General features: G+C 53.9%; 1 protein-coding gene across 1 annotated transcript in view; it reads left to right on the top strand.

Annotated features, from left to right (window-relative positions):
• USH1C (USH1 protein network component harmonin) overlaps positions 1-16,400 on the top strand; it is a 44,423-nt gene that overhangs the window by 19,280 nt on the left and 8,743 nt on the right. Inside the window, exons 13-20 of the mRNA XM_053673175.1 lie at positions 534-599; positions 950-1,074; positions 5,338-5,387; positions 9,170-9,319; positions 10,601-10,717; positions 11,226-11,708; positions 14,958-15,077; positions 16,154-16,204. Coding sequence (XP_053529150.1) covers positions 534-599; positions 950-1,074; positions 5,338-5,387; positions 9,170-9,319; positions 10,601-10,717; positions 11,226-11,708; positions 14,958-15,077; positions 16,154-16,204 — 1,162 coding nt within the window. The remainder of the gene's footprint in view (positions 1-533; positions 600-949; positions 1,075-5,337; positions 5,388-9,169; positions 9,320-10,600; positions 10,718-11,225; positions 11,709-14,957; positions 15,078-16,153; positions 16,205-16,400) is intronic.

Here is a 16,400-nt window from a genome sequence, read left to right as displayed (position 1 = left end):
TGGTGAGTAATTCATAAATCAAAAACTATCATCAAAATTTAAATCCAGGTACATTCTAAGAGCCCCATAAGAATTTGGAAAAGGAAAGTAGACAGGATTTTCCCATCTCAGAATTAGCCTGGAGAATCCCTTGTGCTAGTACCTCTGCCCACAGCCCTGACCTTGGGTGGTGGCCCCAGCTTTGCCCCTGGGGCCTGGAGCCCTCTTACAGGAGGACCTCACTCAGGCCAGGCCCTATCATCAGTCACTGTAAGTATTTGGCGGTGGGTGTCTTGGGTGTGGCCCACAAGCCCCTGCCCACCAGCTCTGGCAGCACAGAATCTCTGCCTAGTGGCACCGGACAAAACTGCACCAGAGCACAGGACCCAGGTGTCGTGGGATCTGCTTTCTCAGAGTCCAAAGTGGTCCACGCATCCTTGGGACGGAGCTTGAAAGAAATACTCAAAACTTTTCTCAAATCAGGAGTTAGCTACAAGGAAGAGTTAACTTCTCTTGCACAGACTCCAGCTTGCCAATCTGCATTTTTGTTTCAGAAGGAAAAAGGAAATTGCGCAGAAGGCAGCAGAGGAAAATGAGAGATACCGGAAGGAGATGGAACAGTGAGTGTCTCAGCTCCATGCGTCTGTGTGTGGACACGAGCGGGCTCTGAGGAGTATAGACAGCCAGAGGCAACCTTCGGGCCCGTCTGCCTGGTCCACTTGTCCCCTGGTGGATCCTCCTTCAGTTGTAGCCATTCCATAATCCTAGTAAATCCCATCCTGGTAGAGTAACCAGAACACAGACTTCCATAATTACACTCGATTTAGGATGCAAGTGCCAAGGACTCTATTGGCTTGCCCACAGCTGGAACCATGTGGCCTCTCCCCAGGCCGGCTGGGGTTTCTCTATCAGCAGAAGGTGGGCCCGTGAAGGGTCTGCCTCCAGTCACGAGTGTGGGGTCTTATTTCAGGATTATGGAGGAGGAAGAGAAGTTTCAGAAGCAGTGGGAAGAGGACTGGGGCTCGAAGGAACAGCTGCTCTCGCCTAAGACCCTCGCCACCGAGGTGCGCCCCGTGTCCCTTCGCAAGCCAAAGTGTACGTATCACGTGCTGGTGGGTGGGGGAGAGGACTTCCTTCTGGGGCCAGGGGCTCAGGGGTCCAGACAGAGAAGCTGGTCTCCTTTCACTCACCACCATTTTCCCAGTGAATAGCCCCATGGCTCTCCGAACTGCATTTCCTTCACGGATGGGCAGCCATGTGCCAGGGGCTGTCTGCCAGGCATTGGGCTGGGTGGGATCTGTCTGTCCTTGTCCTGGAGGCCTGCTGCCAGGCTCTCCCTCACAACTCAGACAGGGGCAGATGTGCCCTCCCCGTGCCCTTGGGCTACTGAAGAGAGATCGGGGACCTGCAGCAGAAGTGAGCTGCTTGTGGAATTTTCGTAGTTTGTTGGGTGTTATGTCTTCTTCCTGCCTGCTTCTGAATTGGGGCTGGGGCGAAACAGCAATGGGAAATAGGGCAAGGGGCTCATATTAGAGAAGACTCTTGAGGGGGGCTGTACAAGGTTGATGGGCAACTGTGGGAGGAGCTTACCTGAAGTGTCCCTACCACCCGAGTCCTGTGCGTGGACCCTGCGAGGTCTATGCTTGCTAGTGATGGAATCTGGACCCCCAGGCAACAAACTACAGCCATCCTGTGACCTCAACTCCCTCTGCCCTGATCTCCTTTCTTCATTTGCACTACGTTCTCAACTCCAGGCTTGGTCCAGGCCTCAACAACTGCTCTCCTTTCCACCTGCTCTCAACCCCAACTCCCAGGATGCCTCTTCAAGGGGGGCAGCTCACAGCACCAGGGCAACATGGGGGGAGTGGGCTCACACTTAGTGTTTCTTAAGTAGGCTTGTAGTGGGGAGCCAGGAGCAAGGCTGCTTGGGGCCCGTGGCAATCACAAGTCCAGGGGCCTCTTTGGGCCTTTACTCTCTTTAGCTATTTAGATCATCCTTGACAGGGCAGGCTCTACTCCAGCTGACTGTGCTCAGCTGACCTGGGAACCTCCAGAGGAGGAGTGAGTCTGTACCCAAGAGCCAAGGTTCCCCATTTCTGCTGTCCCCATCTGACAGCCACTTGGAGTCTTATGATGGGGCCTGGACAGCTCTGGCTCCAACTTTGAACCATGGCCACACCCTAGAGGGGCATCACCTTGGGCTGGTGAAGGTGTTCAGAGCACGTGGATGGTCCCCCTCACCTCTCCCTGGTGCATGGCAAACAGCTCCCACCCAGCACATTCCTTCCTGGCAGCAGGACACAGTGTCACCTCAGGGTCCTCTCTGAAGGACAAAGCAGGCGCTCATCAGCCTTCCCTCTGACACTCGCTATTAGTTGAGGATGTGGCCAGAGCTGAATTCCCAGTGAATAATCTGTTTTAGACAGGGAGTTAATTTGCTCTTAATGCGTGAAATAGGAGCTTCAGAAGGAGAGAGATCGATTTTAATTGCTTCTCATGAAAGTAACCCTAGTCAATTTAGTACCTTACTTGAAACTGGACTTGGCTACGGAGCAAACGCACCCTCTCAGGAACTATACAAAATAAAAACCCTTTCTCTAGCTAGCTATTTATTTAGTGCTTGAATCAAAGGAGTGAGAACTTCCCCTTTGTTCGAGACATAAATGTTTCTAAAGGAACGGCACAGGGCACGAGACTGATGAGCCCAGCCGGCCAGCCTGAGCTGGGGCCGCTGCTGCCTCCACCCGCCTCCACCCACTCCACGTGCTCCTGCAGTTTAATTCTTGTTTGGGGATGAGTCAGGAAATGCAGGGGGGCCTCGGAGCCAGCTCAGGTCCTGCCTTCCTCCGCATTCCTGGGAGGCCGGCATGGTCTCAGCTGTGTCGGCCCACAGGACCAGGCTGTGACCCTCCTGGACCACCCCTCGACTCAGGGGTCCAATCAGCCAACAGGTTGTGCCTGACTCAGCTGTCTGATGAGGGGTGGACCCTGCGTTTTTGAACGGTTAGTAAAGAGTGTGGAGCACCTCTTGCCCAGAAGATGAAGCCACTCATCATAATGATGTGAATGGGACAGACTGTTCCCCTCACTGCTACCCATCCCAGGGGCTCACCCTGCTGACCCACGGCCAACCCAGTAGAACCCCAATGTGGGGCCAGGCCCTCAAGTCCAGGACACATTGTCACAGAAGTCCCTAGAGAAAGTTCCTTGGCGAAACCAAGGAGGAAGGGGGGATTTTTGTTAAGGATTTCAGAGCTAGAAAAAGCCTGGAGTGAGGAAGAGGTTTACACAAGAGGTTTCCAGCCTCCTCCAGCCATTAAGCGCCATGTCAATTAGTCCCCACACCCCATAGACCACATGGTGTGGAAGTTGAGGTTCTCTCCCTACCACACTATGAAGTAGTCATCTGTGCCCCCAACTGTTTGATGAGGTAGTCATTCTTAATTGCAAGAAAGCATCAGTTTTCCACTGTTGAGTAACCACAAATCGGACAGAAAGCAAAGGCTCTTCATGTGAGCCTCTTCACAGATTATTGGGCAAGTTCTTCCAGTTAACACTTTGGAACATGAACAGACCACTCACAGCAGACTTACACGCCACCTTCCCCAGCCCAGAGAGGCCGGAGTCCGGGTCGGAAACCAGGGGAACGGACAGTTGGTTATTCTCCACATTATGTCAAAACGCAGGTCTTCCTGGCCACCTGCGCCCCTTTGCACTTAGGAATCCCCTCACCCCCTCAGGATCCCCAGGCCACCCACACAGCTCCAAAGGTGGTGAGAAGCCAGGACGATGTGTACTCCCATTGCAAGCCCTGGCACCAAACACGTATAACATGCAGACGTTCTCTGCCTCTGTGCCCCATCTCCCAAGTGTCGGCCAAATGCCACACAAAATTCTTCCCGCTCTGCTGCCAGATCAGGGGCCCCTGTTGTTAGTCCATCTTACAGACAGAGACACCAAAGCTACCAAAGTTGGAAGCACTGCATGCACCACCCCAGAGCAAGAAAGCTTTGCACTGGGCTCCTGAGCCCTGTTCCTGCCCCTGACCTCACAGCTCCCATAGAGGACACTCGTCCCAGGTCCCCAGGCTCCTGGGAAGTACCTGTCACCTCTGGGTCTCCTGAGTGCCTCTTGGTTCACCAGCTTCCTCCTGTTTTCCCGGGTAGATGATCAGGGAGTGGAGCCTGAACTTGAGCCTGCCGATGACCCGGATGGAGGCACGGAGAAGCAGGGAGAGGAGGTTTGCGGTCCCTGCTTTGCTTCCCAGCCTTGCTGCTCTGCTTACCCTCCCCCCCCCCGCCAGCTCTACAGATACCCACCTCTGGAGACCAGCCCCTGGTGGGAACCACTGGAGTCCATGACCAACCATGGCTTGGTCCAAGGACTACACCACAAAACCTTGAGAACAGGACTCACGGCCAGGCTGAAATGTCAGCTGGCAGACCTAAGTACAACTGAACTGCTGGCTGAAATATTTAAGTACTGCCCAAGGCCAAGTTCTTTCTCTGGCCTCTCTCCAGAACTCCCCAAGGTCTTCTCAAGATCCAGGAACTAGGGGGTAGTGCTTGGTCCAGCAAGAGGCTTTCAAGATTCTGTTCTAGAACCCAGGTTAGTCAAGAGTGGGTAGTTATTTAAGCCATCACCACCGGCCCAGGGAACTTTAGGATCGAGGTATTACCTAGTTCATGCTGCGGCCCGAGGGAGGCCGGGGTGGGGGGGTGCTGGTGTCCCTGTGGCCTGGCCTGGTTGGGGATCTGCTTTTCTGGAGGCCAGTCTCCTGCACACTGCTGCCCAAGCCGCCCTCCCCAGAGCTGACCCCAATCACTGCTCTCTCTTTCCACATTGAGACTGGAGGACATGGCCTGGACTGTGAGACAAGACTGTTTTGTTCTGTCCAACAGCAGTTCTAGGCAGAGGCCCAGGTTCCCTTTTGTCTCCAGCCATTTCTTGGATGGAGGGACCAGACATCGGTCAGGAAAAGCCTCCTTCTCTTTCAACGGGGCTTTGTGTTCTGCAGGCTGTGGCTATGATTTGGAAAAGCTCATCCTCCCACAAGGGGCTTTCTCTTTGGTTTTCCTGGCACTGACTTCTAAGGCCAGAGGTAGTTGACAAGGGTCCAGGGCCGGGCAATCAGGGCCTTTCTCAGGTGGTCTCAGGACTGCTTTATAGCCAGGGTGAGGCCAGGTAAGTGCAAGGTCAGGCAGAGAGCACAGTTTTGCTGTTGGACCCGCCGCTGTGCTGTGCTCAGTCTCACAAAGCACTGAGTTCCTCGAGAGCCCAGCTCCGGGCCTCTGCCCTCGCTGGACACACCGGCCAAGTGGACTGCGTCTCACGGCTCTGTTCTCTGTGTTGTTGCAGCCTTTGGGTGGTTCTATCGCTATGATGGCAAATTCCCAAGCATCCGGAAGGTAGGACAGGGCGGGTGCCGTGCCATGTGCCGCTGAGTTTGCCGTGGGTTTTGGCCTTTTCCACACGTTGTTTCTTTTCCCGTCACCTCTCCACAGTGTGACCGCCTGTTCACTTGAGGGGTAATCGTGTCCGCACCTCTGTGTCAGGCTGACCTCTAATGGCCGGGCACTGTCACAGAGGCATCATTGGGGCGTGGGGGAGTGTTCACAGGGCGAAACCTGCCCCGGCACCATCAGGCACTGCCTGGGTCAGCACCTGCCCCAGTGGGCACGGGGCATAGGGGCGGGGGCAGGGCAGGAAGCTGCTGCTTTATTTCTCTGTCAAGTAGAACCAGGGGCCAAGACCAGAAGCCAAGGTCAGACAGGGGGAAATGCCAGGTTGGGTGTTCCCAACTCGGATTGTGAGGCCAGCTGCCTCCGGTTGAGACAAAGAGCCACACAAATCATGCCCCTCCGTCAATGCCCCTCCGTAGAAACATCTCTGCGTGTGCCCAGGATAATGCGATTTTCTGATCTCTGGGGCCTTGGGTTTTTATCTCTAGATCTTATTACTGTATCTCCAGGCCGCATAAATCTTTCTCATCCTTTTTCTTTCTAAATCACTTTGGCATTTGATTATGAAAATGCTGCTGTTAATACCTATAGACTGGACATTCGAGATGACTTGGTATTTGGAATTCAGGCATCAGCATAAATCTGGGTGAACCAATTTGGGCGTTATCACTCAGCTGGCCCTTTCTGGCAGGATGTCTGGCCTCCGGAAGCAGGGCCCTGGCAGCAGAGTGACCTTGACAATAAGTAACTTCTCCCCTGCCTGTACAATGGGAATCTGCTATGCTAGAAGCATCTGCCGGCTCCCTCAACACAGGACTGTGAAGGGAGCAGACAGCCCTATCTATTATTCCTGACAGAGGTAGAGGTCTCTTCACCTAGGAGCGCAAGTTGTGATTTGCATGACACTGAATCGGCTCAGGCAGAGCCCCTCGGGGATTCCTTTCCAAGCCACCAGGGTCTCAGACAGGACCTGGTCTCCTGAAACTGCCCCTTTCATTCCATGGGCTGACTCTGGCTCAGCATGCCTCATTGGGTTAGACTTCGAATTCTTCCCTATATACTCTCTGGACCAGATTATAACTACACACACAGAGACAGGATTTTACTTGAAAAACTATTAAAGGAGGTGGATAGGTTAACTCCTTCCCAGACACTGATTAGTAGATAAAGGTAAAAGAGGCGGGTGCGTGTCTCCTTTGCACACACACTTCCTATCAGAGATCATGCTGCTTGAACAGTGCTGTTGGCAAAGGAGGCCTGGTTCATTAGTTCAGTCATCCCAGGAATAGCTGGTATTTCGATTTTCATTTCAGTTCTAAGAGAAAGAAAAATTGGCTTCTATGTAGCAGCAAGCACATGCCCACCCCATCAGCCTCTCCTTGTAGTTCAGAGTGAAAGGAACATTTGCCATGAATTTAACTGACAGCTAAAAGGACAGCAGAATCATGTTCCTCGTGCTGGCTCTGAAATCCATCCTCATTTTCTCTGGAGCAGCACTAGACACTGTGTATTGCAGGAGCTGGAACACCCAGTGCCCAGGTGATACAAGTGGCTGTCTGTGGCCATGACCATCAGTGAAGAAAATTCCCCTTATTTGAAATGCTAAAGACTCAATGTGTTCGATTGCTAACCTGGCAGTAATCCCCCTGGGCCTCAAAGATCCCAGGCCTATGGCCCCATGAAGTTTGTGCCAGGACCTGAGGGTTACAGCCCTGACCAGTAGCCCTGTCATCGGGGCTGCATGAGCACACAGACCAGCCCTACTTGCAGGAGCTTGCCGTCTGGCAGGGAGGCGGATTCACACGCAACTAAGTACCCATATAGAGTGGACTGTGGGGAGATCAGTGGACGGTGCTATGGGACTACTTGCTCTTTTGCATCAGAAAGAAGCCCGTACTGCTTTCTAGGAGATGGGACAGAAACTGTCACATGTGCCTGCCCCACCCTGGTGCCCTGGCTCTAAAATCTGAGTGCTGGTGGGTTTTTTAACAACAGAATGGCCATTCCCATCCTAGTGGTTCCTGCGGAGAACTAACCCCTTATTCTAGCAAGGTGCCATCACGCAGAATGTTTCCGGCTCCTCTTGGGGAATTGCCGTCTGAATCTATTACATGATAGAGGGATTCATCTATCAACTGAGCCAAGAGTCTAGACAACAGGGTAGACAAGGAGCCAAACAGGGCTCTGAAGCGAATAGAACCATTTTCTCAAGTGACTCATAGGCTGCTCCAGGAGTGAGCCCCATCCCTCAGATGGCGGGGGTGGGGCCATTTCCAAAGCACATTACAGGCACAGGGAAGCAGGAGGACAAATGTGGGCCTATAATGATACCCTAAGTCCTTCCAACTGTGGACACATTGTGTCCATTGCTGGTAAACTCAATTCTTCATTTCTGGCCTTTAACACTGAGACGACTCAGGAATTCTGAGAGCAGGCCCCGAGATGGCTTGTTGGAGTTGGGGTGAGCTCACAGGTGGGTTTCTCCTTCCGGCAGACATTTCCCAGAACGCTGACTCTCTCTGTGGCTCCTCCCCCAAGTGCTAGCTCTGTCCTCCTGGCCGAGTGTGATGGAGATGACCCTTCCTCCTGCCATGCTCCCGTGGCCCCCAGCTCATCTGAATGCAGTAGAAAACGTGTGGGACCTGGAAGACTCAGGTGCAAATCCTGCACCACCACTTGCTAGATGTTTGATGCTGGACAAAGACTTCCCCTCTCTGAGCCTCATCTCCTCCATCAAAAGAGTGGAGTAATGCCTACGTGTGAGATGATGTCATTTCCTTGACACCTAGGCAGTCCATAAATGGCAGAGAAGGTAGCTGTCTTCCTTCTTTACTCCTTGGCTTCTCCTCCACTCAGGAGAAGCAGCCAGGAAAGCAGGCTTTATGGATCCAATTCCAACAGGAAAAATAAGTCCTTTTGCCCTGCACCTCCCTCCCCAAGTCCTCTTGAACCCTGACAGCCAGTAAAAAGCAGGTAGGCCATTCTCTGTCCCCACCCCCAACCCCCAAGCCTATGGTTTCTGACTAATCCTCATGTCAGGGGCCCAGTTCAGAGACAGTGGTGGACGTGACAGGATGAAATGATCTGGAACCTAAGCATCGGGGCAAAATCTGATACGTTTGGCCCTGGGCTCCCAGGTCAAGGCTGGCTCCCGCCTCCTGTAGCTCAGGACAGAAGATCTCTACAACAGTGAGGCTTACCAGCTCTCCCTGGTTTTCTGTAGAATCTCCTAGGAGGCTTGTGTGGTATCTGAACATGAGCAGGTTTTCTCTCTGAATAATGGAGAAAGCATGTGCCCAGATACCAGGAAATAAATACCATGCCTTCTATTTACACAGTGCCGTAATGTTTATAAAGCTCTTTTATAGATGTTATTTCACTGGCTCTGGATATCAAGCTAATGGGGCAGGTATTTCTTCCATTTTGGAGATGAGGTGAATCAGGCCCAGAGATGTTAAGACACTTAGCCAGGGTCACACAGCTAGTTAGGAAACTAGCCCATTCTTCTGTCTGGCAAAGGGAATGTGTCTCCTACTGTGCCATGGGTAACAGCAGCTTGCTCGTCCTGCTCCTCATGTCCAATGCCCAGGGGCAGAGCTGGGGGAGGGGCTGGCGGAGGGGCGGTTGCCTGGTGTTGTCTGAAGACTGAATGCCCTGCTTGTGGTGCTGTGCCAGTGTCAACCCTGCCTTGTAACCCTTGTCGTGTAAAAAATGCCACATCTGCTCAGAGAGGAAAGGATAAGAAAGCCAAGTATGACAGCCTGCAGGAGTTGAGAAAGAATAAGAAGGAACTGGAGTTTGAGCAAAAGCTGTACAAAGAGAAGGAGGAAATGCTGGAAAAGGAAAAGCAGCTGAAGATCAACCGGCTGGCCCAGGAGGTACGTGTCCTGCTCACAGGCCCGGTTTGGTTGTCCCCCACCATGCTCCCAGGGACCTGGCTAGAGTCGTCCTCCCCAGATGGAGTCCAAAGGTGGCATGAGCCTTGCCCCCAACACCCCTTAGTCTAGAGAGTGAGATCTTCGCCCCCCAACCCGAGGTCATCCGAGACTAGCTTCTGATTTAGGTATACGTCTGGGATTGAGTCTGGCCTCCTTGCTCAGGTGTGAGTCTGAGGCTAACCTCCCTGCCCAGGTTGCAGGACTTTGGTTAGGCCTCCACACACCTGGCCAGAGGTTTGAGCTGTGCCCTCCAAACCCAACTGTACCAGAGTAAGAGTCCAAGACAGGGCCTCTCCGCCCCGGGTGTGGCTGTGAGTCTGAGGCTCACCCCTCTGCCAAGATGTAGATCTGAAGTTAGCCTTCCGCCCACCTGTCATTAGATCTGAATCAGCTGGGCCCCCCTACTCAGGTTATAAGTTCAAGACCGGGTTTCCCGAAGTGCCTTGGCTTGGAGAGTCAGGGTCTGAGGCTAACCCCGTCGTGCAGGCCAGCTGTCCCAGGCTAGGGGCCTGAGGCTCATCCCATCAGCATAGGGTGCGTCCGAGGCTAGGCCTCTTCAACCTGGGACTGCAGCTGAGGCCGCTCCCTCCAAAACAAGCCAAAAGCAGTCTCCCAGCACGAGGGGTTCCTATTTCCTAGGTGAGTCGGGGGACCTTCGCTCCCTAGCTATTCAAGAGACTATTGGTTCTGCTTTTCTTTAATGCTCCCATGAATCAGATTGCTAAACTGATTGCATTACAAAAACAGAGAAGCCCTGGGAAATGTGAAGTGTATTAGGTCTGGCAGTAGGAACAAATTAACTATGGAATTTAAGAATTGAACCTGTACTTCTGATGACAAGGCAGTCGGGAAGCTGGGAGGGCTTTGAATGTGCTAGAAGCCTACAGAAGGACTATTCTTGGAGAATCGTAAGAGCCTCGGGGTTTGCGGGGACCCTGGAGGCTGCTAAGCCCATGCAATGCATGAGCTCCTTCTCTCATTTTGCCTACAAGTAACTTTAGTGGACTCAGTACCTCAACACCCTCCCCCAAGCCCATTCCCCCACCTCTGGGCCCAAGTGAAACAAGCTTGGGTCTTTATCTAGACGGCTGACACTCCCAACAGGACTCTGGGGGAGGGGGGCTTGAGAAATGCTTTTGTGCTACTGGTTCGACTGGACTCCCACATGTGACTCTAGTGTGCCCTTTCTCCTCCCCTTTGTGTGGCGGCCTTGGGTCCCAGGTGTCCGAGACAGAGCGGGAAGACCTTGAGGAATCGGAAAAGATTCAGTATTGGGTGGAAAGGCTCTGTCAGACACGCCTTGAGCAGATTTCCTCTGCTGAGAATGAGATTTCTGAGGTAACAGAGCCCTTCTTTCTATACATAGCCCCTCCTGCTGTCTTCAGAATGACCCACCCTGGGGACAGCGAGAGGCAGGATGGCCACTGTCCAGGGCCACCCCAACCAGCTCACTTCCCTTCCTCTCTTGAGGAAGGGAAACATAACTGTTTCTCTGGGCTTATCTCCACAGTGATCAGTAAGTCCCAGCTTCTCTGAGATGGTCCCAGTTAGGGTGTAATTACTAAGAGTGCCATGTTCACTGTCAAGTGTGTTCCAATTTAGATGGTAAATTGTATGGTCACCTTACTTATCACCCACTTATGGCATAACTTGGGATCTGCTTGCATTTGGGCATTCCTTACCAGCTGCCTGGCATGAGCTCACGTGGCAGAGAAGTGACACCCCGTGGCTCTGGTGTGAGGGTGGCGGGTCTCCAGCAGTAAGGGAAACAGAAGAGCCTTGCACTCAGTGCACTGGCAAGTGGAGCACTAGCCAGATGATTACAGAACTCCTTTGCAACCCCCAGATGACCACAGGGCCCCCGCCTCCCCCGTCTTCTATGTCTCCCCTGGCCCCACCCTTGAGACGCTTCGCAGGCGGGCTGCACCTCCACACCACTGACCTGGATGACATCCCTTTGGACATGTTCTACTATCCCCCCAAGATCCCCTCTGCCCTGCCCGTGATGCCCCACCCTCCGCCCTCCAACCCACCCTCCAAGGTCCCCGCGCCCCCTATCCTCCAGTCGTCAGGCCATGCGAGTGCCTCGCCCTCATCCTGGGTGCAACACACCCCGCCCCCCATTCCCATCCCTCCCCCACCATCTATTCCCACCCACGACCTCACTCCTACCCGCCCCCTGCCCTCTGCACTGGAAGAGGCCCTGGGCAACCGCCCCTTCCGCGCTGGGGATGTAGGCAGTCCTACAGAGGACTGGGAGGCCAAGAACCACAGCGGGAAGCCCGCCAATTCTCCTGTCCCTGAACGGAGCTTCCCAGCCACCCCAAAGGTACTGTCCTGTTCTGCATGCTACGCTGGGGAGCAGGAAGAGTGAGTGGGCAGGGCTGCTATTTCCCATGTCCTCCTCTCCTCCTGTGAGTGGAGCTGGGGGAAATATCACCCACCCCATTTTCCAGGCATGAGCCCCCCAACCTGCATGTGGTGGACAGCCGGCATGTGTGTGGTCTCCGCTGACTTTGAAGTGCTGTGTTGTGTGGTGCGTCGCCTGTGGTGCGGGATGAGCACGAGGTTCGTTGCCCTCTCTTCCTCTGGGCTAGTGTGGGCTGGTGACATTCAGTGTAGAACTTGGAAGGCTGTGTTGAACGGCCAGACCTCTGTGTCACAGCTACTCATTTCTTGATATGATACTGGCCTAGAAAGCCTTGAGTGTGGGAGATGAACTCCCAGTTTAACAGGGAAGCAGGGCGTGCAGGGGAGCCACGTGGAGCTGTGTAAATGAAGTAACGGCACCGTCCGATGCAGCGGGAGGACTTTGCAGCGCCGTTTTCTATGGAGCCGACCGACTGTGTTGGCTTGACGTGTGATACCCAGACGCGTCTGGCCGTCTTCCAGCTACAGAAAAGAGGAAGATGGAGAATTCCTGGAAATCTCCAAATTTACTCTTAAAAGACTAGGAAGCTTTTTTTTTTTGGATGTCAGGAAGCTGAATAGTGATCTTCTAAAAAAAGACCTATTTCTTATTTATTGTTCATAATCCAAAGGCTATACTGGAAGAGGTAATCCTTAAGGAAGGCATGGAGCTTTGACCCCAGGGAAGGAAAAACGGACTGTTCCTCTGCCCCAGCAGCTGCAGGGCCAGGCTGAGTCAGCGGCGGCGAGGGGTGGACGGTAGGCAGCACTACCTGATCCGTAGCTTTCCCAAACCTTCCCTGCATGGACCTGAGTCTCTGCACGGAGAGCAGGAGGAGCACCTCAGAGCGTCCAGGAGAGCTTGGGGGAAGGAGGGCGAGAGTGGGAAAGTACCACAAGCAGACAGGGCTGCAGCTCTCAGCGGGGGACTCTGCGGGGGGCTCCCTCTGAACCTCTGGGGGAGGCCCAACCCCTGCAGCTCTGACAGACTGACTGTTCCAGGGACGACTTCCCCAGAGCTCGGCCAGGACCAGGTTTGCAGGGGCTGAATTAGCCTGGCCCAGAGGGCCACATCCTCATTGTGAGTGGTCCCCACCGAGTCGGCAGCAGCTTTGCCTCGGGAATTTGATTCAGGATTCATTGACTGGCTGCCTTGTGCCTCTGGGTGTGAAAGGGGGCAGCACTGAAAAAGACACTGAGGAGGCTGGCCCACCTGTGCTCTCTGGGACTTTGCCACCTGAAGGATGAGTGGCTGACCAGGCAGGATTCAGCTATAAAGTCAGCATAGGTCAGGTGTCGTTGTGGGAGAGACCCCTTCTAATGGGAGGTTGCAGGCACCTCTGTAGAGTAACCGGCTTTTAGAGCTGAGCCTTGAGGGGCAGCCACACATGGAGGAGGGGAGGAAGGGCATTGCAGGAGCAGGAACATGAAGATGGCAAATAAGAAGTGCCTGGACTTGAATCATGGCTCGGCCGCAGACTGGGTGACGTTGAAAGTGTGTTACGGCATCAGTCTGAGCCTGGGTACCCTCATTCATGAAACGGAGATGCTAATGGCGCCCGCCTGTTATGAGGATCATATGAGGTCACACATAAACTTACTCTAAATGAGTACTTAGGAGTGTGGCAGGCTCACAGTAAGTGCTCAGTACAAGTTAACTGTGATCAGCAACAAATCAGGGCACAAGGAAATCTGCACGAAGCTGCAAACTGAGATTGGAGGTAAACTCTGCCAACTTTTGAGTCAGGGTCAAGGTTCAAAACAGGACCCAGCTTTCTCAGAATGATCCAGGAGCCATGAAGTTCCCACTGTTAGTTCCTGATCAGAGCACAGGGAAGGTTGAAAGCTCCCCAACACAAGAAGTCTCTGAAAAACGGGGCGCCATAAGCAACATCTAAGCCAGGGTTGTCCCTGACTCGAAGGCCAGGGGCTACTGTTTTGCCAGTTAGCACATTGGCCTGTGGTACCCAGCCCTGCCCAGCCTCCTCCCTGCAGGCTCCAGGCCAGTTGTCATCAGTACTGATCACACATCTGCACTGCCAACCCAGCCACCAGCAGGTCTCAGGTGCTGGGGAAAAAAACCTGTGTCAGTGTGTGTACCTGTCTCATCAGCACCTGTCAGGGGAAGGTTTTCAGGGCTGTATCTACCCCCAGGCACTGTCCCATGTGCCTGCCATACTATTGTCACCCTTTGATTTATGCAACATGTTTAGTGAGCGACTACTATATGCCAGACATGATGCTGGGCACTGAGCACCACCACAAAATAGACATCTCAGTCCCTGCCCGAGTCAGTCTGGTGGGAAGACAGACAAGCAGGGAACCACCACACTGCCAGAGGGGGATGGATACTGCAATGAGTGGTGGGGGCGGAGAGGAAAAGCTAAAGGAACGCTTCCTGAAGGCCATGATACCTAAGCCAACACCTGGGCGGGTAAAGCAGGAGGAAAGAGCTTGTGCAAAAACCTTGAGGCAAGAATTCCAGGCATTTTGGAGGCTAAAGTTAGGCACTGTGGGGAGGGCAAGAAGGAGTAAGGGATGAATGTAAACAGAGATAGAGAAGCTCATGCAGGACCTTGGCTTCAAGTCAAGGAGCTCAGTAGTCAGTGGGGACCCATCAAGGGTCTGGGGCAGGATTGTGACCCAACTTGATTTATCTTGCCCTCTTGATTAAGTGGGTTAGAGCAAAGCAGACGGTGCATCGGCTCTCCTGGGTGCCTCCCTTACTGGTCCCCACCCCCAGCCTCCAGAGACTATGTGCCCACCCACCAGGAATAGCAGATGCTTCTGTGAGTCTGGGGACTGGAACCGTAGCCAGGCAAGAAGACCCTTAGGGAGAGAGGAGGCTGAAGGGCATCCAAGGCCACTGAGAGAAAGCCTTGAAAGTCTACCCTTTGAGTGACAGTGGCTGCTGGTGACCCCATAATCAGGCTCAAGTCCTGATTCCTTATAGCCCCATAGTTTCTTTGACTTCAGGGCACACTGTGGCCAGTAGATTTCTTGTCCCTCTGCTGAAGATCATGCCCCTGGGACCTCTGGCAGAGTGAACGGACCAGGCTGGCTCAGCATGTCCATGGTGTGATTTTGCATGTGTGTTGGAGTGCCACAGTGGGCCTGGGCCACCCACCATGACCTCACATGGGTCTCTCTCTTAAACGAACCCCTGTAGACATTTTGCCCAAGCCCACAGCCTCCACGAGGCCCTGGCGTGTCCACCATCTCCAAGCCCGTCATGGTCCACCAGGAGCCCAACTTCATCTACAGGCCAGCTGTGAAATCCGAGGTGCTGGTAAGCCACTCAGGTCCCCTGCAGGGCATCTCCAGAGGAGCCGACCGGGGCTGTCTCCCCCGGGTTCTGCTGGAGGGAGAGTGAGGTAGGACACAAACTCACAACGGGTGCCACCTCCTAACCTTCTCATTGGCCATGAGATGAACGAATCCACACGGTGTGGGTGGCGTGGACACGACCAGCGAGATTCCTGTTCCTCACTTGCCCAAACAGGCTTATCGTGAGCCTGCATGTGTCTTGCTCTGCCAGGTCTCATTTAACCCTCATAACAATTCCAGTAGGTGGTACCTGCTGTGATCCCTGTTTCGCACTTGAGAAACCCGAAGCTTAGGGAGGGTAAGTTGGGGGCCCAAGGCAAAGCCAGGACTTCCTACTTACTCCAGAGTCACTCACCTGTGTTGTCATCCTGCCAAAACTTAGAGTGAGTCCACTTGCTCAGGCCTCTGCCCCCAAAGTCCCCCATGGCAGGGCGTGGCATGGACCACCCTCAGATGGGGAACCGGCCGAAGCCCATCCACTGCCCTTCTTCATTTCATGTCTCACTCCCCGCTGGGACTGGGAGTGTGAGGTGTGGTCCTGGGCAGAGGGGAGGTCTGCCCACCCTCAGTCACCTGCAAGCTGAGTGAGCTGGGGCTCATGCGCACCCCGTTCCGGGGGCACCAGCCGCTAGCTGCTAGAAGGCCTCCCACCCTTGGCAGGAAGAGTCGTGCCAGAGTTCTAATTCTCCTTTCAAGGAAACCCTATCCAAATGTCAGGGCAGCGCAGCGTGGAAACTTATATGGAGACTCAGCTGTCTTGTCAGCTCCGCAAAGAGCCAAGTTCATGCTCCTGTGACAGTCTGCTGGGGCATCTGTGTCACATTCTCTGGCTAATGACAAGGGAAGGGACGTGCTTGCCTAGAAATGGGAGGCTGCTGTGTCTGGGGTGGTAGTGTGGGCCAGAACAGAAATCAGGCTGCGTCTGTCTGGGGAGGGATGTCGGTAGGGCAGCCCCAGGCTGGCAGGCCCAGGGCTTGGCACCAGGGGGCAGGCGAGAGCCGTTGGTAACATCCAGCATGAATTTTTTTTTTCTGGCAGCCACAGGAGATGTTGAAGAGGATGGTGGTTTATCAGACAGCGTTCAGACAAGTAAAATGATACCCGTCGTGTGTCTGTGGCCCTCCCTGCCACCCTCTGTGCCTCCCACTTTGACTTCTCTCTCTGGGAGCACTGGTTGACCCTCGGGTGGCCCCAAGTGCCATCTGCTAAGAGCCTCAGGCCAGAGCTGTGTCCCCATGACCACAGCCATGGGCTGGGGAAGCTCGAGTATCAAGGGGCTTGTTGA

Source organism: Artibeus jamaicensis, unplaced genomic scaffold, assembly GCF_021234435.1.
Source record: "Artibeus jamaicensis isolate MK-2021 breed Jamaican fruit bat unplaced genomic scaffold, CSHL_Jam_final contig_797, whole genome shotgun sequence".
Lineage (NCBI taxonomy): Eukaryota > Metazoa > Chordata > Mammalia > Chiroptera > Phyllostomidae > Artibeus > Artibeus jamaicensis.
Note: the sequence above shows the minus strand (reverse complement) of the source record. Positions and strands in the feature narration are given on the sequence as shown.